Source organism: Cinclus cinclus, chromosome 6 (assembly GCF_963662255.1).
Source record: "Cinclus cinclus chromosome 6, bCinCin1.1, whole genome shotgun sequence".
NCBI lineage: Eukaryota > Metazoa > Chordata > Aves > Passeriformes > Cinclidae > Cinclus > Cinclus cinclus.
Genome location: NC_085051.1, coordinates 13,278,859 through 13,306,620, shown reverse-complemented (window position 1 = coordinate 13,306,620; position 27,762 = coordinate 13,278,859). Strand labels below are relative to the sequence as shown.

The 27,762-nt window shown below is 36.7% G+C and overlaps 1 protein-coding gene across 7 annotated transcripts in view; it reads left to right on the top strand.

Moving 5' to 3' along the window:
• SOX6 (SRY-box transcription factor 6) overlaps nucleotides 1–27,762 on the top strand; it is a 260,249-nt gene that overhangs the window by 221,927 nt on the left and 10,560 nt on the right. For 5 of the 7 annotated variants that reach the window (XM_062494968.1, XM_062494969.1, XM_062494965.1 and 2 more), the window contains 3 exons: nucleotides 7,843–7,951; nucleotides 24,291–24,524; nucleotides 27,104–27,320. In XM_062494968.1, the coding sequence (XP_062350952.1) occupies nucleotides 7,843–7,951; nucleotides 24,291–24,524; nucleotides 27,104–27,320 (560 nt within the window). The remainder of the gene's footprint in view (nucleotides 1–7,842; nucleotides 7,952–24,290; nucleotides 24,525–27,103; nucleotides 27,321–27,762) is intronic. The other 2 variants (XM_062494967.1, XM_062494966.1) reach the window with 1 other exon arrangement.

The window sequence follows — 27,762 nt, the reverse complement described above, 5'->3', positions numbered from 1 at the left end:
TTCTAAATTTGGTAGAAGCATTTTTGTTCACTTTTATGGCAGTTATATTGGCTCAATTTTAAAATACTTTGTGAAACTGAGGTCATAACTGACAAGGTCCAACCACCTGCTAAATTGTACTTAAATTTATTTATTTATTTATTTGTAATATTTAGCCTAGGAAAAAACCCTTTGTTTTGTCATATACTTGCACTTTTATTCTTATAGACCAAATGTTAGAAATTTAAATGAACATTCCAAACGTCCTCGAGTAGCTTCTGAATTGCTTCCATTAGTCACTTTACAGCACAGAAAAAAACAAGCCACAGTCATCCTATTTCCTAGTAGAAGTGGATGTCAATTGTAATTTGTGTTTATTTTTGTCTGTCTCTCAAAAATGTACATGTATGTGTTTAATTAGAAGAAAATGTTGGGGGTTTTTTAATGGTTGCATTCAGATTCCTTCTAATTACAAGGTAGATTATAGATTTGATCTATACCATTTACCAGTTCTTCCTTAAATTTAATGATGTTATAAAAGAAAATTAACTTCTCTCCCTAGAAGGCTCCCAGTTAATCATCTGTGGAGTTGGGCAGGAGGGAAGGGAGCAGCAGAGCGGATGAGGGAATTTCTCTTTGACTCAACAGTTGAACATCTTACACTCTGGAACATGAGATTTGATTACCTTAGCATGTGTTACTACAAATGTTATTAACAGTCATAAAATTATCCAGCTTTTTTAAAAACAAGTGACAGGCCAATGTTTGGACTTTTCCTGACCCCTGGTGAATTCTACAGCATTCATACAGAATTATGCAGAGTGTAAAACAGTAACTCCTTTTGTTTGCTTTTCATTTACCAGCTGCTAATTTAATTGATTGTCCCTTTGTTTTTCAAGTAGTTTCTCTTCGGTCTGTGGTGGAATTTCACAGTCGATGTGACTTTTTTTTTTTCTTTTAATCTTTACCTTCTAGTTGGTGTGTCATTTTACTGTCGGCTGCTGCCTGAGTGTGCTGCTGAAACAAAGAGTTAATCAGAATGGTCTCAGATACTGCCATGCATCATGCCTTTGTACGTGAATAAAAAGTTGGAAACCGCATGAAAGCAGTAGTTGGGTTACCACACAACTGGATATGTTTAAGTCTGAACGCTTCATAACTCTAACTACTGGGGAGTTGCAAACTTATAAATAACCTTGCAATTGGTTAAAACCATATTAAAACCATATGAACAAAGACATAAAGCATTTGGTTAAGGGGGCTCAGTAAATGCAGTAATCCTGTTGAAAGTAATCTTACCAGGGCAGATCCATAGCTTAGGAGTGCCTGCAAGCATGGCAATAGTTATGGAGATGGCAATATTTCACGTGCAGGGGGACACAATATTCTCCTTAGGTGGAAATATTTGCTATCAGTTCTTTTTTTTCTTCTTCTTTTAAAAAATAGTTTTGTATTGGTACACTTGCATCTAAAATCAGGCTTCTGTGCAGTGAAGTCTAACTTATTATGTTCTAGATCAAGATGGCTACTGCTCATACTAGCTGAGAAGAAGCTCTAGGAATTCTGATCCTTAAAATCAGGCTTGAAGACTGTTTATAAGTAGGCTATATGCACTTGCATTTGCTTATCTGGGGATTTTTTGTTTTTTTTTTTTTTACTTTACCCTGGTTTCTAGACACTTTAAATTTTGATGAAATTGCAATTCTCAGTTTTGACTCCAGAACCTGGCTCTTAAAAGAAGTCTCGTAATGTGACAATCATAATGTGACATTCTGTTTCTGAGCAACTTTAGAGTATTTTCTGCTTGTTATGGTCCTGCACACGTCACATTGTCACATGGAAGCCAGCTGAGGCTTGCCAGGCAGGCAAAGAAATTTTACTGTAATTTCCCCGTTATCTGCTTTTAACCTCTTACTTCTCAGTTTTGCTTTAAGATGGAAGAATATATTTAAAAAGGACCTAGTAGCTTCTCTCTCCCCACATCTTTCCAAGCAAGCTGTTTGTTTTGAGGCACTGCAATGTGATGCAAATCTATAGTCTGTCACAGAGATGTTGGTCCATACTGTATGTACTGCATGAAAAGATATTACTGGAACAGTTTATGAACAGCATAGGGGCCTTCAAAACCTGGAAGCAGCAGTATTTCAGGGTGAAAAATCACTCACTGTGCCTCTCTTGGTCCCTGAGATCATTGAATTCAGGTGTTTCACTTAGAGAAAAAAAATAGAGAAAGGGTAGTTTATGTCAACATCATAGATGTCAGCATATCCTTTTGTCCTAAAACTTGTAAATCCTTGGAAAAGGTACACCTTGTATCTTGTAATATCTTAAAATAACAGCATTCCTACAGTAAGTTTGCCTGCTTAGCTGATTTAATTTCGCTGTTTTCTTGGAGCAGCTTCCAGTGCTATGATATTGAAAATGAGTCCTGAGCATTTAACCACAGTTCTGCAAAACCAAGGGCCACACTTTTAATTGTAACAATAGTGCCACTATTGTGTTTTTCTCCTCTGTCATCCAAAGAATTCCAGCAGTTGCATGCCTTCACAGCAGTAGGTTGATTGACATTGTTGTAATAAGGTTAATGTTTAAACTTCCCACCCCTAATAACTAAAATATCCAGAGATAAGGCTGAAAGTCAATTTGTAATTATCCCTGCTGTGCCAAGATGTTGCAAAAGATTCTAAGTGGAGGGTAATTTAACTTTTCAGTCCTAGCCGTTAAAAGTAGAAAGAAGAAGGTGAAAAGCTTGGGGCATTTGTATCTTCAGTTTCCAGGGAGGGGAAAAAAGGAGCTGTAATTCCTCCTCGTTCAAACTGGGAATAATTTTCTCTGTGTTCTACTGAAAATGTCCTTTTTATGTTTTGAATACATTAACTTGTTTGCTGGTTGTTTACTGTCCATGGTACATGAAGGGAATAGATCACAGTTAGCAAATAAGCTACTAGAACGTTTAGTATAGAATAATTCAATTGAAATACATTTCATGCATAAAGACAACATGTGATAATTATTTGTAGTCATTCTAACTAAAGCACTGTCCTCAGAAGAAATAATATCCCTTCAGTCATATGTTCTGTGGCTTCTGTGAATGACCCATATTAATTCAATTTCTAGAAACTGGCTCTTTAAATTGATGTTGGGTAACTGCTTCCATGCTAGACTATTGAAATAAAGGTATTACATCATTGTCCAAACACGTCTACTTCAATAAAAGTATTTGTTTGCATAAAAAGATATATATTTTAAATCTTTTGCACAACGATCAGCACGCATGCCATTTTCCATTTCAGGCTAAGCATACATTTCAGATGTGGAAAAAGCAAGCATGCTGAAATAATTTGAGGCATGGGTATAGTCAGATCAGTCTTGGTAATCCAGAAGGGAGGGGTGCCCAGTGTATTATTACGTTTCATATATTATTTTTCAAGAGATGGATGCAATCAGTCATCTTCTCACATATGGTTTGAAAAAAAATTGTCTCGCTGGCAAGTAAACTGTTATTTAAGTACACAATCCACGGTACTACAGAAACAGTTTTGCCAAACTTGTCCAAGTATTCTCACATCCTTAAAGATGGTATAAATATCATTTATGGCAAGCCGTTTACTTCAGACTATATGGAATGCCTTCCTGCTCCCCTGATCTAAGTGTCCCAGTTTGCATTATGGCCTTTATTGCTTCTGTTTGATGGAGTGATCAGTAAAAATTTAATGACACTATAAAATAATAAAAATGTCATTAATTTACCACGGATCCTGGATGCAGTGGTTGTAAAGTTACATTAATAAACAGAATATTTTTTACAACAAAAAGCATTGTTACGTGGGAACGTATAAATAACACACATAAATTTAAGAGCAATTTTACTGTTAGCACACACATTATTATGGAATAGCCAATAAGTGTATAAAACATAGTATATAAAATTTTATGAAAATATACTGTGCACATCAAAAATTCAGCTTTTATCTAAGTGCAGAGAAAAGCCATTATTGTGTGCTTACTTTTTCATTGCTGTTCTTTCACAAGATCACAATTTTATATTTGTTTCTAGTCATTTGAAGTTTGCAGCCTTTTCCGAGGCAGGGGCTAAGGCTTCCTTTTGCTTTGCTCCCTGCTTCACTGGATCATTCTTTTTACCTTCCACACGTGAAGAAAGAATTGATACTTTCTGGCAGAACGTGATGGAAAAGTTGCTAATTTAATGCAAAGCTAAAAATAATGCCAAAGGGGTTGAAAGGCTTGCTTGGTGACACTGGAAATAAGGGATAACTATCTAGCAGTCTATCTGTCATCACTGGGGCTGCTCCATCACTGACTGTGATAATATGTGAATATGATGGATGCCACAGCCTTGTGGCTCATAACATTTAACATTCATCAGCTCTCACTAACGGGGGCTTTATAATTTAAATATCTTTATTTAATATGCAACATCTACCTCATACATCATAATTTCAAAGCACTTAGAGAACCAACAGTCCTGCAAGACAGTTGAGCAGACTTTAATTTTTTTCAATAACTTCTACGTTTTCTGCATGTTTGTGACTGATAACGCATAAATAAGTGCCTAATCATTATCACAGAATGGAAAATTAAGGTTTGGCTGCTAAGAAGGTTCTTTTTTCTTTTTCTCATTTTGAAGAAAGGGTTATTTTTACTACGTGGTCAAAGTATAAAGAAGCACAAATGACCTTACATGTGTTGGGAAGTGCTTTCGGTTTCCTAATGCAAACTCCAACTGACTCTGTCGATCTTGTCATGAGAAAGGGTTGCCAGTGTCATAATCCTAAAACTTTTTTTGCTGAGATTTAAATGGAAAAACTTAAAGTAACTATACAGTACAAGCTCCATAGCCAGCATGAAAATAAGAAAAAAAAATCTGTTCGAAACAGGGGTCAAAAGTGCTTTTCACAGGAGAGAAAACACCTCCACTGTCCGTAGCAGTGTACTTCATTACAAACTCACCAACATTTTCTACTAATGGAGGTTAGGCAGGCAGCAATAGATCCAGTAGTTGATGTACATGTGTGCAGATGTAATGCATGTGTATGTAACACGTTTGTTCATGCAGCTATGTATAACCATTTAATGAAGGTATGTTTGTTTGGTTTTTTTTTTTTCCTAATCTAGGAATATGAAGTAGAGAATCAATCTTCCTCTCAGTCATACTTGGGGAAACATGTACTTGTGAATGATTTTTAGTCTGTTTTCTCTAGGATGACTTCAAGATGGGAGAAAAGACAAATCTTACTAAGAAATATTTGAGCTTACTGGGACAGTTATCTTATAATAAATGTCATACAAATTTGTTGTATTTCATGGAATTGTAAAGACATCTACTAGATAAAAGCCTTTTTACAATTGAAGATTTTCCTATATTTTAAAGTTCTCTGAATTTGTGTAAAACCAGTGCAAATATTGATCATTTTTTTCTGTCACTATGATGATAATTTTCAGTGAAAAAAAAAAAAGGAAAGCAAAGGAATGACTTTAAAAGGCATTTCAAAGCCCTAAATATATCTAGCTTTGTTAAAGTGTCTGAATTAGGAGGGGGTTATAAAATAACTATAAATACAGCTCCTTTGTTTGACAAGAGCAGGTATTTTTATGGCATAAGTGCTTTCATTTTAGTGTTTCTAAACCATATCATGCAATTTTCCCTTTTCTCCTTCTGTGTCAAAATATTGATATACTTGCAGAAACTTTTTCCTTTTTATTTTTTGAAGAGAATATTTTCTGGTAAAAATCAAAGAGAATGAATGACTAGAATGATATTCCAAATGTGCATATTGATATGTACCTGGGTCTGTTGATTTTTATAGCAGTAAGGTATTTCTCCTTTTTCTGAAACACGCTTAAAGGATGTTCTTCCAAGAGTACTGCAGGTGCTGTTTTAACATCCTTAAGAAAAAGCTTTTAGTGCAAATATTTTGGAAGAGAAAATAAATGTGCCAAAAGCTGTTTTCTTAGCACTGATCTTTGTTTTTATCTCAACTGCAAATCAGCCCTTTGCAATGGAACACAGTATCCTTGATAAACTTATTTTTCATTCTCTCTATCAGCAAGACAGATCCCATTCTGGTGATTCAGGTGTATTGTTACATTGCACAACATTTTTCAGTAACATACAGAGCCTCTAGTATTGTAGTGCCTTTCTGCAGTCAAATTTTATTTGTAACTCTCTCTTTTCTCTTGAGTTCCTTTGTGTATACAAGCTTCTTCATCAACCTTGGATCTTACAGAAGAGAACAAGTGAAGCAATTAACCAAATATAAAATGCAGAGTTATTTTTTCTGACAAGTGGGAGACACTGAGGAACTTCTAGAAATGCGTTTAGTACCTGAAATGCCTCAGCTGCATGTTGTGGCAAATCCAGTGTCAGACTGAGCTTTCTTCTCGTCTGCAAATTAAACAGAGAATAATTTTAAAAATCTGTGGCTGAAGGAACCAAAAGCATGAGGAATTTAAACAATTTCTTACTTTTCGTGACGGGGTTTCATGGCTGAAACACAATGACAGTAGTAAAATAATAACATTGGAAAGCAGAAGCAGTTGGAGGTGGAGCAAATGAGTCAAGGCCATGTTTCGTCCTGAAGAACATCTCCAAGTTTCTGCCATCTTTTAGGAGAGAATCTCCCAATGTTTTGTCCTCATGTCTTGTATGCAGAGCACAGAACTAGGTCATTGAACAATAGACTGAACAGCAGTCAGCACTCTACTTCTGCATAATGCATTAAGTATAACATGGAGAAACTGTTCAGAGAGCTGAAAGCTGGTATTTCACATCTGTAAATTCAAGCTGACATGACATTTAATATTGTTTCATAGTAATGAACAACAAGGTTTCATTCATTCACAAGTACAACATAATGCCAAGTTTAATCTGAAGAGGTAACAACAAGGCAAGAGGGAAAACATGCTATGTTTCTTCAAATGAGAGTGCTAAATTAATGATAACCATTGAACACTTTGCTACTGATACACAGCACTACAGAGACCACTACTGAGAGACAATATTACCCTGCCTTTAGAGTGCCCTTGTCCAGGAGCTGAGCGAGGAGCTGGGTTAACTTATAAAATACCTTTCAGTTTCCACTTTCTGGTTCCACGTTTCCTATGGAGGTCTCCAGTTTTCAAAAGCTTTCTGTTTTTTTCTGGAAGTGGGCATTCTTATCCCTTTTTTTCCCTTTTTTCCATTTTTGTTTTCTTTAAGTTCCCTTTTCACTGAGGTACAACTTAAATTTCTAGACAAAATAATATTAGTTCTGTCCTCTTTTATTCCTTATTTCAAATATTTGTCTTTGAATATCTCTGCATAAAATTCAGATTTGAGTTTTCACAGAGGTATGAATTCAAACTTAAATCTCAGAGTGGAGAAAATGTGCTTTTTTTTAAATTAAAATACCAGTGCATTTTAATACAAACTCTTCTTTCAGCTTCTGAATTTTCATGTTTCCCAAATGTTGATTGTCTTTTTCAGCTTAAGTTGGAAAATAAGTGGAAAGGCAAAGTGAGCAGCATCGATCAGCACTGTGTGCTGCCAAGAGTGTTTTGTATTTGCATGTACAATCGTTTATGCATTATGGCACTGCAGATCAAAATAATCTCAAAGTTTCTGTATATGTTTCACATTTAAAACTGATTTTCATAAATGCAAACATTCAGAATCTGTAAAAAAAAAAAAAAGAAAGAAAAAAAAGATTGTCAAATTGTCCCTGAGCTAAAATTCTAATTAGATGCATTCATTATTTGTTCTGATTTAAAAAATACGCATGTATTGATGCATACCCATATGCACTGGCGTATAATGAGAATTATCCTATATGGAGCATTAAGAGTCCTTCTGTTCTTTTCCAGGAAAGAACAAGGTTTGAAAATTTAGGCCCGCAGTTAACAGGGAAACCCAATGAAGATGGAAAAATTGGCCCCGGTGTCATCGATCTTACAAGGCCAGAAGATGCAGAAGGTGAGTTACAATTTTGACCATGGGTTATTGAACACTACACCACAGGATGAGATGGCTGAAATAGTGCCAGTGCCATAAGTACTGTCTATGTTGCATTCCAGGGTAACACTTGATTGATTTCTGTCTGAATTCATGAGATTTCATTAAGTCCACAACAAAGTGTGGCGACATGAAAAGGACTGTGAAGCCCTTTTAGCTCTTCTGCAACACAGATGTCTTTTCCCCAAGCATCTGCCAAATAAGTGTTTACATTTTATACTCTTAATACAATTTTAGGAGATATTGAGAAAATTATCTCAGGAAGGATATATATTCCCCATGTTTTCAGTGTTTAGTAACTTTGAAGAAGGTTATAGCATTTTCAGAAATCTGCCCATCGTGCACCACCTATTCAAGATTTAGCCAGCAGAATTCTGTTCATAGGAGCTATCAAATGATAATGGAAAAATACTTCATATTTTCTGTATGAAAAGGTCTTTTTCATTAGATAAGCCTCCAGTGCACTCAATTCAGCAAGAGTTTTATACATATATCTGTATGTTTCAAGCCCCAGGTGGAAGTCAGTGTTTATCAGGATTGAGTTGAGTCTCTGGCAGGATTGCCATGCATGCTCTGGAAGTGAATGTCACTGGGATCCTCTCTACCCTGTGATACATTAGAGGAGCACATGTACATATATAGGAACCCTACCCTGTCTGAAGATTAATGTACTATTCAGATAGAATATTATGCAGGATTTTACTCCCTCAATTTACTTCTGTTTGAGATTAATTTTGCCCTTTTAAAACTGGGAAAATTCTAGTTATGGCTTAAGAAGGTTAAAACACCTCTGAATTTTTCCATTAAGACCAAACATCTGACAGATCCAAGGTCTGTCTTTTTCTTGGATGGAAATAATAGGACCAGTAAACTTTAGGGAGCTATTATTTATAAGCTTCATTTCTTCATCCTTAATACAATTTGACTGGCCACTGTTGTATCATGTGTGAACAGAAAAATAACAAGCAGAACGTAGGTAAAAAACCCAAAACCCATCAGCTTTCAGATGGCTGTTTTGCAATGATTTTTTTTTTCTAGAAAAAAAGAATCAGGAGACACATGGACTTTCCAAAGCACTTTTTGACAAATCAGTTATTTATAAAGTATTTTATAAAGAAGCATTCATCCAGCAGCAATATTTCATATTTCAACATGTTGAAGAATATTATTTTTTTAGTCACTTTGGGTGAAAATTTGCAATGGGATACTTACAGACGTGTAGCTGTGACTTGTTTAGATGACATCAGGCCTCTGACCCCATTGTTGGTTTAGCTAATTTCCTTCAATTCATCCATTCTCTTCCTAGTAACCTTAATTTAGTATCATGATACCCCCTGTGGCACTGACAGCCTCCCCTGTTACTGGACAGTGCAGAGTGGAGATTTGCCATGTGTAACCCAAGCTACAGTGATGTGTGCCAGTTTAAGGACAGTGTGCATGTCTTTCTAGAGCTAGTGGTGCCTTGCCACATTAGAAATATGAGTTCATGAATGGATTCAGATTTCCAGAATTTGTTTAGCAGCCAAGAGATATCTCTGGAAAAGAGATGCTGGGTGCATAGCGCTGCTGATCTGAAAAAAAAAAAAAAAATTTGGCAGGAGTTCTAAACTGAGCTGCTTGTTTGTCCTTCTTGTTGTAGACAAGGTGAATTTAGATGTTAGCTGGATGAAAGAAAAGACATTCAAAATATAACCTGATTTTTGCCCCTTATATTTGGCAAGCAGGCTAAGAGATGGCACTTCCAGCCTAACCTAATTTACAGTGGAATTTACAGTGCATTGCAAACAGTGCTGCTGAAATATCAGGAGTTAAGCTGTAGTCTGTGATCTGTTGTGCCAGGCTACAGACTCTGCCCAGCTTCTAACCATTGTGAAACTATTACAGATCTTTTTAGGTTTGTCAGTATTTATTGTACATGTTCCTATTATTTTATGCTTCCAAACTTCGGCCCTGGGTTACTATGAAACTTGACAGTTTGTTCTTTAGAATCATAGAATAATTTCTTTGGAAACGACCCTTAGGATCATCAAGTCGACCCCAGCACTGCCAAGTCCACCAGGAATCCATGTCCCAGAGTGCTACATCTTTTAAATTCCTTCAGGGGTGGTGGCTCAGCAACTTCCCTGGGCAGCATGTTCCAATGCTTGACAATTTCAGAGAAGGAATATTTCATTTATATAAAATCAAAACCTTCCCTGGCTCGACTTGAGGCCGCTTTCTCTTGTCCTGTCACTTTTTCCTTGCAAAAAATACTGACCTCCTCTGCAGTCTCCTTTCTTGTTGCTGTAGTGAGTGAGAAGGTCCTCCCTGAGCCTCCTTTTCTCCAGGCTAAACACCCTCAGCTCCATCAGCCTCTCCTCATCAGACTAGTGCTCCAGAGCTTTCACCAGCTTTGTTTCTCTTCTTTCACCTCCTCTAAGAATGCCTTGCTGCATTTCATTGTGTTGCCACAGTCACAATCTCAGCTGAATATCAAAGGTTCCTAATAGGCACAGTCATGTTCTTCAAAGGCTTCATGAGTTTTACACTTTCCTTTCTGTATTGTCATTTTTACTTTAAATCTTATTCCCCACCCCCCACTTTTTTTGTTTTTTAGTTACTATTTGAATTAAGGTTGCTGTAGAAATCTTTAGCTAATATTTCCATGGTGTTATGTGCGCTTTTACACATATAAAACAGAGAATAAAGATTTCTGAAGTGGCATATTGATGACCTGTTAATATTGAACTTTTAATGCCCTGTCTTTTCTTGTCAGAAATACATCCAGATCTCTGAAGCCCAGGTGCAGTTGTGACAGTGTGTGGATGGCTGTTAGATCTGTTAGGTGGTTTTACTCTCATCACCACTATTTTAGGACTTCAGAGTTATGAAATTCACTACATTTAGAGAAGATGTTAACAATTTGCAGAGCGTTCTTTTAAAAGGGTGGTGGGGGCAGGTGTAAGGGTGGGGCAGTGGCATAGTAGATATTTTTCTGAGCTAAGGATTCCAAATTTAGTCCCACTTCTGGCCATAAACTGGGTGTGGAAATGCAGTTTCACTCCACCTACCTGCACACCTGCATTTCCATAGGAAACTAAAATATGCAGAGACATGGTGCATGTCTGTCCATCCCAGCAGGCATTTGAGATAGACTAGATCTGGGAAGTACTCCTGATTCTCATAGTTTTGACACAACATTTAAGGTTCATGTAATTTGTTAGGAGGCATATCAGCAGACTTCTGTTTTATGGAATTCCTTTTGTAACAATATCTACCAATGATTTCTCTCTACTCCTTACATCTTTTCTATAACATATGGTGGTGATCTGAGTTTGACATGATCAGAGTCATGTTTTGCTGTAATTTTAGGGGTGCTTGTGGTATTGACTCATTGACCAGAAGCTGAAGCTACAGGTATTTTTTTTTTTAGTCATAAATTATAAGTACTGAAATTCTTTAAACTTAGAAAAATATGAAATAGTATAGAGTGATTGTTTTTAGCTCATTGTCCTTGCCCAGTGTGTGAAAACCTTTTTAAGTGTAATTTAAGGTAAGATTTAATTAATGGCTGTTAGTAGCACTTTCAGAGATAGAAAGTTGTCTTCAAAGTTTGTGTTGCTCATAATGAGCTAAGAGTCATCTGAATGGAGGTTTGAAAATCATTAAACAAGAGTTCTATATTAAATATGACATTAACAAATATTTCTATTACTTCCTTAGCCACCAGCAGGACTGAGCTAACTATATTAAAAATCATGCTCAAAATGTATTTAAAACATTGCCACTTACTGTGACACCATTGATGAATAATCCACAGCTGTTGGACTTGTATGATTACCTGAAATCCCAGTTGCCATTTTAAAATATATGATACATTTGTAGCTGGCAATTTTTGAAAACATTATTTGAAAGCCTAATAAATATTTGGTGACTGGTATCCAAAATTATAAACAACAGCCAATTAGAGAACTAAACAAGGATTCCTTCCCCCCCACATCAGCATTTTAAAGGAAACATAATTCTGTAGGTGGCTTCATAATTTTGAACATTTGAAGTTCTCAGTACTGAAATATAGCTAACAGGAATGGACACAGTCAGACAGCTTTGAATGTAGCTGTAGCTAAACCTTCTCTTGAACAGAACTGAGTGTCAGTCATAGGTAAGCCCTGTTTAAATTTCAGGTCAGAAAACCTATGTAATACTTAAGTATTTAGCATACTAAATACTAAAATATCTAGTTCTCTGTTATTGAGAAAATTGGATGATGTGAATAAGTTTTTTTGCTTCAGGTTCTAGAAAAGATTTTCCTTTTGCAGATCCTCGCTTTTGGGTGATGGTACTGCCTCTTTTGAATTGTAAAATGTGCTCAATGTTTATGGATTCTTCTGTTTTGGTGGATGTGGTCAAATTCTTTGGAAATTTGTAGGAAGTGTGCTAAGATTTTGTTTTCTAGTAAATAGAAATCTGGACAGCAGACCTAACCTTCCTGTTGACAACTACTGATTTTACCTTAGCTCAGGTTGCACTGTGGTTTCCTTCAGCAGTCATATTCAGGAATTCAAATTCCATCAAGACCTGATCTTCATTATAACCAAAGGATAGGATCTATTAAAATATTTTTTTTTTAATTGGATCCTAAGCTCAGAGCAAAAACATCTGAATGTTATTGTTTTGGCACTATTTCACAGTGGGATTTTGTAAAAGATAAAAACCTTTTCTGTATCTTATTTTCCTTAGTGAAAATAAGATGCATTACAAAGCTAAATTAATTATTAGAAACCAAATAGAAATAGATGAAAATTCCTTATTAGTACTTAACATTTAGTTCCATGTTCATTCATGCTGATATTTTAAAATCAGGGGCTTGTGAATTAAATATCTGGCCTCACAGTTTGCCACTTAGGAAAACATGCAAAAAGAGTTCTGGGTCCTATCTTGATGTTTTTATTCACATTTTTCACCCTGTAGTTTTCTTGATTCTGTAAACCCTGTGTTTAGCACTTGCTGCTTCTTTGATGCTGTTCTACCAGTGTGTGCTAAGCATGGACCTGAAAGGTAGGTACACGTCTGCCAGTTTAGATAGAAACAATTTTAAATAATATGGTGGGATCTGTCTGTCTGCTTCGTCTGTGTATTTATTTGTCCCTTTATTAGACTGATGAGATTTTTCAAAGTCTCCCAGAGGTTAACTTTTTCTATGAAACCTAGCTGTGAAGTCAGTTCTTAGAGTCTACAGCATGGGATTGGCACCAGCCCATCTCCTTAAATTAATTGATTTAGTGTCTGAGTCTTTAGTGCCTGTGTCCTCCCTTGCAGTGCTTGCTGTATTTTACTTCAGCTTGTAAATTCCTTGGGTTAAAGACTGTGGTTTTCTAGATATCGAATCATGGTTGGAGATGATGCAGCTTTTAGCTTTATCTGTGTGTTCCTGGTATCTATGAACCATGTTCCAATTAAACTAAGCTTGCAAGCCAGTTGCAAGCTGGATAACCAATGGTAATTGGCTGGTTCCAGTAGTAAGGCCTAGCCTAATGTTATCAATTCTAGTTCAGTTTTTGGTCTGAACCTGATTTTGGACCTCAATCCAGGCTTGGAGGAGAGCAAGCTGACCTCATCTTTTAGAAGAACATATTCTATTTCTTCAGTATGCTTAAGAACCCAGTTCTGCAGCATTTCAGATGATGGATTCGTTGTCCAGCACACAAAGTCAATGAATAGCCCAAGATTCCCTGAAGTTAACATCAACAGTCTGTCTTTTTTATGTGCAGGGAATTAGCTCTTCCCATTCATATTTGACCTGAGCTAGTCACGTTGCAAACAATGTTGAAGCAAAATGGAAGATTCTACCGGTCTAAAAACAAGGGAAATTAAATGGCAGAGAAAGAAATGGTATTAGGCATCATCAAATATTTAATCAGTTACCAGAATGTGGTAACAAAAGAGTAGTTGTAATTGCATCAGCAGGAATGAATGTGGAATCATGTGAAGGAGAGGAATTATTTAAGTGAGGAAAGACAGGGAGGAGGGAACTTAGGGAAAACATGAGATACAAGGGGAGCATAAGGCTGATCTCTAAGGCTGAGGAAAAACTTCCACCAATTTCTGTCCATCTATCAAAATGTCATTTCCTCCCTCCCTGGCCAGAGAGGAGACATCATGAGCAGTGCCTGGGCTTTGCACACCTATTAGGTGAATTATTGAAGGAGCACTTCTAGGGTATGCTCAAAGCCTGAACAGCCTTGTACACTCCCAACAGCAAATAATTGCTTCTACAAAAGGGTGCGGGTTTCTTCGGCACTTCAAAAAAGTTGGCTTTGAGCAGCTGAAGAGGCAGGTGAAAGGGAACCATACATTTGCAGGCAGATCAACTTTGGCAGGTTGCCAAGACGATCCAAGCCTGTGAGTTAACTTGTTTAACACCTTCCTGTGCAGAGGTGTAAACAGCAGGTAGCACAGGCAGGGTGAAGCATCACCTACTTTTGTGACAGTGCTTCAGAAATACCGGAGGAAAGAATTCCTCTCCATGCCAGAATTTGTCGCACATAAATATTTGTAATAGTTGCTATGGCAGTTGAGAGGAGAAAGATGAAAATCAGAAAACAGTGAAAGCTGTTTGAAAACAAAGAAATGTGTCCAGAGAGTAAGCTCAAGTACTGGAATTTTTATTGCCCTGAATTCTTATCGTCGGCCTTTGATTGCAAAAACACCAGCTCAAAAAAAAAAAAAAAAACCCAAAAAATCAAAAACAACAAAACTAAAAAAAACACCCCCCCAAAAAAAACCCAACAACACAAAACAAAAAACAAACCCCCCCAAAACCGCAAATCCAATAATTGTATCTTTATATTTAAAGATAAAATAACTTATTATATTAATAAGCCCAGATGCTAAAATGTGGCCTTCATTAATTGTATTTGCCATTTATGACATCCATGAATCTGATTGTGCCTGATACTTGAGTGATATCCGTACATTTTCCAGAATAACTCCTGACAGATAGGAATCTGGGATGAAGTACTTAGGCATGGTATTTCAGTTGTGTTGGATGAGATTCGGTGCTTCAGCCCTGGAGTAACTCAACACCTGCAGATGGGATAGGAATAAGATGCCTTTAAGAACCACCCCATCACTTTTCTGATGGCATCCACTTAGTGCATCTCACTGTTGCCAGCACCCCCATAACCTTTTAGAGAGGGAACTGAAAACTCTGTGCTGGGAGCGTGTGGACTGATCTTTCCATAGCATTGAAACTTATTTCTTTTAAGACACAAATATTTAACATATAGTATGCTTCTCATTTCCAGACTAACAAATCTGGATATCCTTCACAACTGTTAACTTTTGATTTTCAACTGTTTTAGGTATTTTTTTTCCTACTGCTAAATATGAGGCTTTCTTGTCTGACATTTCCAAGCTACAGTAATTGGTTCTTATAGAATAGTATCTTTATTTTAAAAAAATTACACTTAGGATTTCTGATGTTGTACAACCAACCACTTTTACAATGCCCTGAATTTTACATAGGGATGCCTGTTAGCACAGTTATAACTAAGAGCTTTTCACAATTTCCATTATATAGTAAAACATTTTCAGGGATTTAGAAGGTGGCTGTAAAAAGCACCATGGGCTGCAGTTTTACACAGAAAATCTTCACCCATGAGAAAATTATTGTCACAAATGCTGAAAGCATCAGTCAGTATGTGTAGCTATTTTTAGGTTGACAGACTGAAAAATTAAATGTAGTAATTGAGTGGTTTAAAACATTTTTCTTCCACTCATGTACAGCTACCAGGTGTAAAACACCCCATAGTCCTGATTATCTGAGGGTTCCTTGGTAGTGCTCCAATATGACAAAAGAAACTTGAAGTTCCATAAAATAATGTAAAATTTCCAGGCACAATTTCATTTTCAGTTGACAGAGAAAGCCACCATTATATCATACTCAGTGAAGGAGGGAGGAATTTTGCCCTCCTTCCTTAAATCCTTCGGCACAGGGAGTGGAGCAGAAATATGAATACACTAAGGAAAGAACATCATATATTCTGGCTAAGCATGAGCAATTGGTACAGATTCAAACAAGCCCTCTTTGTACAACTGTCTATTTTTCTAAGTCTAAAACGTGAACCATTTTCTCCTTCAGGAGCCCCAGTATCTCGGAAATAGAAAAGTATTTAGGATCATTTGCCTTTCTTCCACGTAGATATGCAAAGTGTCTAAGCAAGTGCCTAGTGAAGAACTTGGTAGCAAGGGGAAAATATTTCTTTAATTTGTACTTTGATTTAATTTCACAGGATTAGCGTGTAGTGTGAGCACTGTGGCATCTTCATAAATTCTACAAATAATAAATTATTGTGTTTGCAATTTGGCAGGGATGGTTTCACAGGAATTTAAAAAAAGAATGATTTGTAAATTTTCATGTAAGCCCCTGTTTGATGGCAAACACTATATTTTTTTAATTCAAACCAGGTAAATGTGGTCTCATACTGAGACATGCTATTGTCATATTTGTAAAAATATCTTCCTGGTTTTGCTCACAAATCCTAAATTCCCAGGGGTACTTTACTTGAAAAATTAGCCTGAAGAGCAGCTCCTGTTATCATGCTGCTTTTGCTTCTTTCTCTTCATATTATTTACTAATTACATTATCAGTTGTTGTAATATCAGCACCCCATGTGAAAGGCAAGAAAATATAGCATATGCATATCCTAGCCCCAGTTCCTTGCTAATTACTGATATGGCAAGTGAAAACAGCTCACACTGGATGGAAGGAATTAGTTATACTCATGCAAAGAATGATGTTGCATCATTCAGAAAGTGACAAATTATTAAAGATTGAAATACAGGAAATGGGTCACTCAAGCAGTGGCTCCAACACCTTTTAAAATGTTTTGCTAAGTAGTCTGCATTTCTTAATATCACCTAATTTGAGGGAGGTGGTTTTGTAAAACTCTCTCCCATTGTTGAACATAATTCCCTTTTACAAACTACATTGTACTTAGGCTTTTAAAAATCTCTGTTTTGGTAAAGAACATGTGAGCAAGGAACGAACAGTGTTCTGCCACTCCTTGAACAATACATCCATCAAATACGAAGTCAGACTGCCTTCTTTCTCTGTCCTTAATTCCCATCTGTCATTTCTCCATCTTAAAACAAAACAAAACATTAACTGAAGTATGAATGGATCACTATGGCCCTTGTTCAAACAGGACTTTTTCAACAAAAAAGCTTTTAAGGATGACTGAAGACTGCAGAATTAGGCCTTGTGTTTTAAATTAATGTTGTGTTTTCTGGATGTTCTAGGTGACACTCATGTCATGAGAAATTTGAAATGATGTGAATAACAGCTACACTGGCAGTAAGGCAGTGAGGCACATTTATGGAAACATTTTAATGTTAAATAGATTAGTGCATTCTTCTTTGTATTGCTTTGACTTTGAATATGATTAATATAGTAACAGTAATTGCTTAGCTGGTAGACCAGCTGTTTTTTCTGAAAAATAAAATCAAATCCATAGATCTTGTCAGATACCTAACAATAATTTTTAGTATTTTTTTCCCTTGGACTGGGCTGTTTCATCCACGATTTTTCTTTCTGTGGGCCTTTATTTTCCTCGACTGAGTATGAAAAAAAAAAAAGAAAATCAAAGGGAAACAACAACAATATTTGTGGATTGTATAATGTAGATTGTTGTTAGATCTGATGACTGGCAATCCTTACTTTTTTATTACTCCTGGCATCATTACTTGGGCTGAAAAACTTTCAACTTAAATATGATTCATATTTCTTTTCTATCAATAGCATTAATGTCAGAATGGGGTTGTTAGCATTTAATTAATTATCTGTGAAGGATCTTGAAGTCTGCAAGTGGCACATGATTGAAAAATATGATGACACTTAAACACCTCCCCAAATTTACAGTAGAGGCTGCTTCTTCATCGCAATTTCTCTGTAGTTGTTTCATGGATCTTCAAAAAGTAACTGTTATGTTAGGAGCACATGTCTGACTGTGTCAGCCACCAGGAGCTAAAGTCAAGCCCTAATTAATTCAGTTAATATCCCATGTAATTTAAAGCATTATTCTATTGTTTTGGCTATGGTCCATGCCAAGTTTCCATGAGGGTTAGCTTTGCCATAGAATGTGGTCAACAAATCTAAACTGTTTGTGTAAGCCATCAAGGAAGTAGCTGCATTTAGAAGTTTTAATTCATTTAAACAGCACAGATTTGGGCACGACTGGCTGTGGAGCATGGATGTGCTAGCAGCTTATTTAGAATTATTGTTTTGGTATTTATCAGGGCACAACAAACAATTCAGCTTTAAACACTGGTGGGTGAATTGGTGGAGCTGAGAACAGTTGCTTTGATTTCACAAGCAGCAGATACTCCACTCTTAATTTTTAGCTTTAGACTTTCAAATGGGGAAAGATGTATATGCAGGTTATGAGTATGGCTGTGAAAACTGGTGCTGTGATTTAATTGAGATTAAGTATTTTCCTTGCATATGTAAAACAAATGTACTAAAAAAAGTAAACTTGCTGCCACCAAACCTGAAAAGAAGGCACTCTGGAAAATATATGCTGATATATAACTGGCTAGAATTTCCTTCATTTTGCAAAGCCACGAGCCACATGCATCAGCTCACCACAAAGTCATTAGGTCTTTTTTAAACTCAGATGAAAAACATTAACAAATACCACAAAAGGCTTTAGTATGGCTCCTTTGTTCATTCACATATGGCAGTTTATAACTCCTGCACCACTTGGGTCGTGTGTTTGTTTAAGCTGCCTCCATCAGGCCAGCCCTGAAAGAACAAAAGACATCTTGAGCGATCCTAAGCAGGAAATGGGCTAATCTAAACATGGCTTGTGACACTATAAGTAGAATAGAAAGGGGAGGGATTGATTAGTCATTAATGTCCAATTGACTCCATATGGATGTTGCAATAATAAGGCCTTTTTCAGTGCAGTAGCGGAGTTATTGAATTAGAGGTTTATGTTTCCTCAGAGCTGACCTTAGGGAATTCCCTTTTGGTTCTTCTTCTTGATGTTTTAAAGAGAATGGAGTCTCTTAGCAGGAAAAATAGAAGTCTTATCATAATGAAGCGTTGCTTGGATGTAGCCAACCTGTGCTATAGTATATTCCCACCTCTTAGTATCTACTTAGTTCATTTCAGAACCCTTGCAGGTGAAAAATTTTAGAGGCCATTAAATTATTGCAGTATTTAATGAATTGCTTGTGGCTTTCCCAGTTTTGCTCCCCATTCATTCACTGGTATGCAGCCTGTGAGAAATGTTAAATGCTCAAATTGCAGCTGAATAATATTTGTTTGGAATAAAAGCCGTCTGACAAACAGAACATTTGTGCCACCCCTGTTCCAAGCCTAGCCATGTTTCCAAGTGGGTATTTTTCCAGGGATGACAAGACATGCCAGTAAAGACAATAGTTCATGGGGTATCCGTTTATGTTGCCTCTCTTGACAATAATAAAGAATCAGAAAATCTGAATGGTATTGGGGATGAAGAAATAAGAGGCAGGCAAGGAGCAAAACAGATAAATGCTACTCTACAACTTCCACATGCTGCTGAGATTACAGTGAAGTAGTATTAATTCTTGTAACTTTCCCTAAAATTGATAACCCAAAATATTAGTTAAATAACTATTCTTGTGTTCTAAGCTGGCCAAAGCTGCTCTTTCCATTCTGATCTTTCCATATTTGTCTCCTTCTATTTGATTTTAAATACCACTATGTTTCACAAAGGCTGCTTTTGTCTGTACAAAATCAGGTTAAGAGCAGCACAAGGGACTGCCAAGCTGTTTTTTCATTCTCCCTGGTTTTTATGGCATGTCCATGTTTATGAGCAAACCTTCCCTTGCAGTAAAAGAGTGATGCCTGTTTGCATGTTTATCAGGTTCTGCAGTGCTAATTGCATTACCACAAACAGGGGAAGATACTTTGGAGGCCACAATCAGTCTTTTCCAAACTAGGCAAATATGTCGCCTCATCTTAATGAATAACTGATGATAGGAGCGTTACTGCTAACCAATCATTTTCATACCAGGAACCTAGAAAGATTGTCCTTATTTCTATATATCCTATCTTGGCGTGTGTCCATGGAAGATGATCTGCAGTAAATGCTCTACATTAGCCAGACTCATTATCTGGGGGGAAGTCAGGGGAAATGTATCACTTCAAACACGAATCAATGGCCATAGTGTGAAGAGTAATTAAGGAATAACAGGGTGACTGATAAAAATCTCTTTCTTTTTTGCTGTCACTCCTTTTCTCTCTTTTCCTCATCTTTTTCTCAGCCTTTTTTTTTTTTTTTTTTGTTCCTTTCTATCCCATCTGTTATTGTTTGTTTTCTGGTAACATGTAAAGGCTCAGTCTCAGGTATTGTTGTAGATGATGTGCAAAAGGTAAGGTAAACCCATATCCCAGTAAAGACAGGATGATTAACCTTAATGTGGCCAAGATTTCAGGAAGCATGCTGGAGGGATGATGCCTGTCCTAAAATTAATTTCATCAGTAAATGTAAGAAACTCAGATAAAGGCAGGAATAAATAAACAAACGATGTAACAATTGTTATTTTATGTTTCTTAATATTTATTTTACATGAGGATGGTTATCTTTCTTAATGACCAGATTCTTTTATCTTTCTAATGTTCTCTGATTAGAGAGTTCTTTAGAAGCGACAATATTGTTGGAAATATTTTCGTAAGGCTGCAGCATTTTTAGATTTATTCTGTGGTGTTCTTTGCCTCAGTATGGCCCCTAGAGCAGTATGGAATCCAGCTTTCACAGAGGGGTTGTCCGCCATATATCCACAAAAAAAGATCACTCTTCTTTAATCTGATTTTACTTTTAAATCATCAAAATTATGACAAGTTGAGCAAATGGTAAGGATCTAGGAAGTAAGGCAGTGAACACATTCAGAAGCTAAAAGTGTCACTTTGAGGACAGCCCCTGTCCTTAGGCCAAAATAGGGAGTTCTTTGCCAACTAAGCCACTATGGCAGCCAAACTGTACTGCTTTTGCAATAATTATAAATTCTGACCAGGCTCTTAATTCTGAAAATCCCTCCTCCTGTGATTGCAGTATGAACAGTAACTGGCAGATAGAGCATTAGTTGCCACAGAGAGACAATTACCAATTCCTTCTCTTGTCTTTCCCCTCACTGGTAGTATATTTCCATTTTAGGAAAATGTTATTTTAGGTTTATTAATTATTAGAACTTCCTGAAAACATTTTCAAAAAGATTTAAAACACCTACTTCTTTGAACTTGCAAATCTTTCTTTAAAAATTTTGGGTGTCATTGAGCTTTGGTCAGAATGAGCTATAATTATCACAATAGGAAAAAACTCCCTACTTTGTTAAATCTGTTGAAATTGTTTTTTGACAATAAAGTCAAAGCATCTGCTTGACAGAACAAAGTACCTAAGAACAACCAGCTTGAAAGCTTGTTCTTATGTGTTTCAACTTGTAAAATCTCACTGAGCATACGTGTATTTATGTTATTAGCACCTCATTTCTAATCTAAAAATGTACTGAGACCTTCTGACTTCCCCCATAGAATCCCATGCTACAAGGACTATTTTATTGTAATGCTTTATATGTTGAATATAATTCTGTGGTTCTGAAACAGAAGAGCATGAAGATTATATTGCTTTAGTTATTTGCAGAAATTCACTTTGCAAATGCTTTTGTGATGGCCTATAGGTCAGCTTGCAAATATTTCCCCAGGGATCAAGCTCAAAGAACATCAACTCTTTGGCTGCTTTTTCAAGTCCTACAAGTATGGACCTGCAGAAAGTGGATGCAGCCAGAGTTGACCTTCTTGGGATGGTTGTAATTTATTACTCCAAATAAGAATTGTTTTCTAACATAACCTTTCTATGAAAACAAATAAGTTATGGTGGTTTTCTGCCTTCTTTTTTTCTTTTTTTTCCCCCTTTCTTTCTTTTCCTTTGTTTATTTTCATTCTGTCTAGGTTATATCCAGATTAAAAAGCTACCTATAATCTTGCTCCCAGTAAGACTACTCTTTACCTGCATTAGGACTGAAAAGTCCAAAATTGTGTTAGAAAAGGCTAAAAAAAACCTCTTCCTTAGCTCTTGTGAATAAGTACCTTTGGGAAAGTACAAGCTGGAAAGACATCCTATGCATTCCATCTACAGGTCTTTCCTGTACTGTGAATAGAGCAGCTGAATAACAAATTATAACTTTTGCATAAACAATAAATTAATTATTTTGTCACCAGCTTCCTAATTGCCCACATACTAGTAATATATTCTTATTGCATTATCTTAAAAGATGGAACAACTCTTACATGCTATGTCTGACTTTTTAAAAATAATTTAACTCTTTGTCTCAATAAGTACTTTCATGTTGACTTAACTATATTTGCAACTTCTTGCAGTTTCTAAATAAATACATCCTCTCTCAAAATATGGTATCTTTGACATGTTTGTAGTCCAAGGCTTCCAGCAACAATGGACAGAGCCTCATCAACCATTCACTGCCCTCACTTGGTTCTACCTGCAGGTCATTCTGCAAAACTGCTCTTCCCTTTTGCAATAAAAAGCTGACTGCAGCCTCCTCCACACCTGTGGCACGGGGCTTAACTTAGAACAGTGTTAAAACAGTTTTGCAGCTCACATTTGCTACAAACCTGTCTTCTTTTATGTGCAAGCATGTTAGTATACAAATTGCCAAATTGGTGTCGGTTGTAAAGTAATGGCATTGGAGGCATCATAAATTACCAGGGTGATCCTCAGGAGAAGACAGTGCTGTATGCGAATGAGTGTTTTGCTCTCAGGGTAATGTATGTCTTCATCTGGCCCAGTAGTCAGCATATTGCCCTGTGTTGATGGATATAGTCAGCTTGAAACTACACTACATTTCACTGCACAATAAACATGGCTGTCAACACCATATAAAGCAAAATCAATTTATCCTGTATGGTCAGTGCATTTTAAATGAAATTAATGTACTGTGGACCTGGTGGCAAAAAGGTAGTGTATTAGTTATGCATCCTCTGTTTTAGGGCCCCTTTTTCATGCAAATGTGTTTCTTATGTAGTATTTTTAAAAAGCTATACCTATAAAATGCTTTCACTCTGAATTGGGAAAATTGATTCTTGCACAACTAAAAACTTGTGCCTGGATTCAGTAAGACTGCAGTGTTTTGTTTTACTTACTGTAAAGAATTAATCTTATGTTATTTGACCAATAAATTCATGTTGGTAACTGTAATAGTTTATAAAATAACAGGAGGACTATTGCTGTACTAATTTGTTGTCAAGTATCTTGCCTTTTCAAGGTATTAAATTATACGACCAGTTTCATGAGGTCCAAGACTGCCACACTCCCGCTGCAAACCCTTTTTGCTTTCTTTATAGCTAAGGTATAACTCTAAAAACATATACTGTCATCATAATTGCGAAGTTTTTCCCAGTAAAGGCATGCCTTGGTGATCTGTTTTTCCCATAGTGATTAGTTCTACACCTGAGCTCTGTGATCTCTAAAGCCCCATGAGGCTATTCTGTTCGTGGTCAAGAAACAGGGCTGGATGTATTCAAAATCCCTGTTAAGGTTGGCATGTACAATTGATGGCAGATAAAGACAGGAATAACCTGAGATACACTGCAGGCATGGAGCTGCAGTGCTTGTCTCCCACTCTGGAGGCTCCAATATGCTGTGAGTGTACCTGTTGGAGGCAGACAGTTTTGGTACATACATGTGGTTCCAATGCTCCGAAGCATATCTAGAATTCCGTCAAAGCAGATGCAACTTTAAAATGTTCAGTTCCAAATATAATCTGATCCATAAAAATGGCAGCATGTACCTGGTACACTGTATAATTTATTTTATGAAATGTTTGGCACGATTACATAAATAAAATAAATTATTTTATGTGCTGCTCAAGCAGCAAAGTCATTGTCAATGGCTGGTGTCAACAGGCCTACATCAGTCTGGATTCTCAAATGTGACTTTTGTGTGAGTTTTGTTGAGCATTCAGAGAACGTCTCTTATGGTAAAGCTCCAAATGGCAACTTTGTCAAATCTCCATATCTTAACTGGAGAAATACCAGTGCAATTTGTTTCTTCACTTTGATATTGGGTCATCTCAGATGGGCAAGCCTGGCCAGTTACACTGAGACCCCTGGCTGGCCCATCTCTCTCTCTCTTTCTCATAGATCTGGCAGCAGAGAGAGAGAGTGAGAGAGGCTAAAACAAGCACAGCACTGAAAGCACTTTCCTAACCCACGTAATAATGTTTTGCATCCATCTTGTTTCCTCCTGCCCTGACGTTACAGGGAGTAAAGCAGTGAATGGCTCTGCCGCTAAACTACAGCAGTATTATTGTTGGCCAACAGGAGGGGCCACGGTGGCTGAAGCCCGGGTCTACCGGGACTCGCGGGGCCGTGCCAGCAGCGAGCCCCACATCAAGCGGCCGATGAACGCCTTCATGGTCTGGGCCAAGGATGAGCGCCGGAAAATCCTCCAGGCCTTCCCCGACATGCACAACTCCAACATCAGCAAAATCCTAGGTGAGTGCGAGGCAACGCGCAGCAAGTTGTGCTGGCAGGTTTGGGTTAGTTAATTGATAGAAATTCTTTGCTGTGAGAGTGGTGGGGCACTGGCACGGGTTGCCTGAGAAGTTGTGGGTGCCCCATCCCTGGATGTGTTCAAGGCCAGGTTGGAGGGACTCTGAGCAGCCTGGGATAGTGGAAGCTGTCCCTGCCCATGGCAGGGGCTCAGAACTGTGTGATCGCTATGGCCCCTTCCAACCCAAACCATTCCACAGTTCTATGAACTTTTCTAATTTTAGGACTTTTTTTACCCTTTCTTTGGGACATGTTCACCAAAAAGGGAATTACTGAAGCTTGTACAAATGAAGATCCATTGCTTTTTCCCCATTTTCATTCCCTTTCTTTTCCCTTTCTACCTCTTCCCTAATACATTTTATTCTCAACAACAGTCACAAGATGCTTTAAAACTCAGTAGCATTGAAAAGGTTGTTTTGTGAAATGTTGCAAGAATGTGTCCCAATAAAATTCCAATAATTGCAAGATCCCATTAGAATGCACCTGAACTAAAAATCACCTGTATGCAAAATGGGACTTGCTAGTGCAAATACCGGGATAAAGTTAAAAAAATTACAAAATCAAAATCAGAGGTCTCTGTCAGACAGTACAATGTCAAAGAAAGAAACCTGGCATAGTTCAAAAGACCTGTATATGCAAACCCCACATCCAAAATGATGTTTGGGTCAAAACATTGCAATGCTCAAAAAGCTAACCATGAGAATCATGCAATTAAAATATTGCTTAGATAAAAAATACTGTAGTTAATATTTAATTTGTAGAGACTGAGATAATCAGGGAATATCCCATGGGTTTTATTTTGCCACTGTGCAAATAAATGGACTCATTTTTGAGAAATTTTGATTTGCTTTTTAAGACCCCTCCAGAGAATTAGAAACATACGTGAGAATGAGTGGTGAAATGTTAAAACCTATATTTGCTTTTTGAGTCTTTGAAGTGAAAGACAGATTCCAAATGTAGCTCATAATAAATAAAAGTAAAAATCAAGTTTCCTCTGTAATAATTTTATTGTAAACTCTGAGTTCAAATACATTCTTAGCAAAGTTTGTTGCATGTTACTTCAATCAGAGGCAAGAATACATAGAAATAAATGTTACTTTGTCCTAAAACTTCCAAATCTTTCTTAGTAGTTCTCATATCTTTGTCTACCATATAAGTAAGTTATATGAATAGCCTTTCAGTTTTGTATAAAACCTTCACTGTTTCAGTGTTGGCAGCTGTAGAGAATCTATATTATTTGTGTGCATTCTGTGAAAAAAACTATTAGGAGCATAGTAACTGTATTCATTAAAATGTAAACTTCCAGCATAAATATTTCAGAAGTGCCAGCAATTGAGTGTTTGTTAACCATGGAATTAACCTGTCAGTATCTGCTCTGCCACAAATAAGTCTATGTCCATATAATATCTGTGCAACTTTTCCAGGACAATGAGAAAAGAGACTGAAATATTAGAACTGACACAGAATATTGCTGGCTACGGATAATATTTATATAACTTTTCCATTTGTTGATGTATGAAAAATGTTGGTAAAAGAATAGCTTCCACCCACGTTTACCACAGCTGTAATCGTTTTATTCATCTAAAAGACACCAAAAAGCTATTTTCTGCATTTCTTATTCCCGTCTCTATTCAAGTGTTTAGATAGCTCCTTACAAACAATACAAGAGACCTGAATACTTTTGCCTTTTCCTGTGTACACTGTGTTATTTTTTAAACTTTTTTATTAGTGCAGCTTTCAGTGAGAGTTTACAGTACCTGAAGTGGTGTATATAGTTACAATGTGCTTTCTGTTTTACTTCTTTTTCTTTCCAATGTGAGTTTGTGAAAGGTAACTTTCTCAATTCAGTTCTGTGTGCTTATTACATCTGGCCAGAAAATGATATGAATAATAGGATTTAAAATAGGTGTCAGTATTATGCCAAACTTGTATTAGAAGTTCAGTAAATTTAAGATGCCCATACAGCAAGGGTTTGTTCGTAATTTTGCTGAATCTATAAAGTTTGATACTTTTTTCCTGCTACATAGAAAGTTATTAATATCTATTAGCAGGAGTGTATAAAACAAATTCTCATAAAAATATCAAAGAAGCCTGTGTCCCTAGGCAATGTGTTAGGCTTTTAACAGTGAGAGTAGGGCTGCAGACTTCCCTTAACCATCATACTGTGTGTGGTATTACAGAGGTATGGAATTACACAGATTAATGCTCTTATTGTAAAAAATTAAGTAGTCTGTTTTGCAGCACAAGGCTGAGATTTTGAGACTTAACTATTGATTTTAAATGCACCCTATTTAATGGAGATTTACATATGCAGGGTCTGCAGCAATATCTGAAAGTCAGGGTTCTTTTAAGGTGTCTCAGGCTGTGCAAGCCAATATATGTGCAGACCAATGTAAATTTAAATCGGTTTATTTAACGAACTGAATTAAAATTTATTATGGCAAGGAGGCATGTTGAATTTTGTGTTTGTGTAAAGCTAAACCTGCTTTACTTGAGCACTCACCAACATTTTGTGTCCATAGGATCTCGCTGGAAGTCCATGTCAAATCAAGAGAAACAACCTTATTACGAGGAGCAGGCACGACTAAGTAAAATCCACCTAGAAAAGTACCCTAATTACAAATATAAGCCTCGACCAAAACGTACCTGCATTGTGGATGGGAAGAAACTGCGTATTGGTGAATACAAGCAACTGATGAGGTCTCGAAGACAGGAGATGAGGCAGTTTTTTACCGTAGGGTGAGTACAATTGTTGTAATTGTTTTCCAAGACAGAGCACGCTGTTTGAAACCAAATAGACTTATCTGTTTAAGTCACTGACTAATGTCATTTAGAAGGAAAGGATTTGAACCGGTAAGACCTTATTAAAAACATAAGATGGAATATGGAGCTATCAGCTTGCCACTGAATGCTGATTATGAGACTGATTGTGGAATTCTTTGAAGTCAAAAGAAGTTGTTTCCCATTAGCCTGAAAGGTTTGAATCATGTCTTTTGTAAGTTTTTAGTAAGCTAATCCATTCTAGGTTAGTAATGACTCCAGCATCATTTCCTAAATTAAGAAAAGAACAAAGACAAAAACACAAAGGATTATTCCTGTGTAGAATCAAGAGTCAGGAGAGGGGGGAAAGGGAGAGGAGTGATAGTAGTTGCATGAGGAACACACATGAATGAATGATATC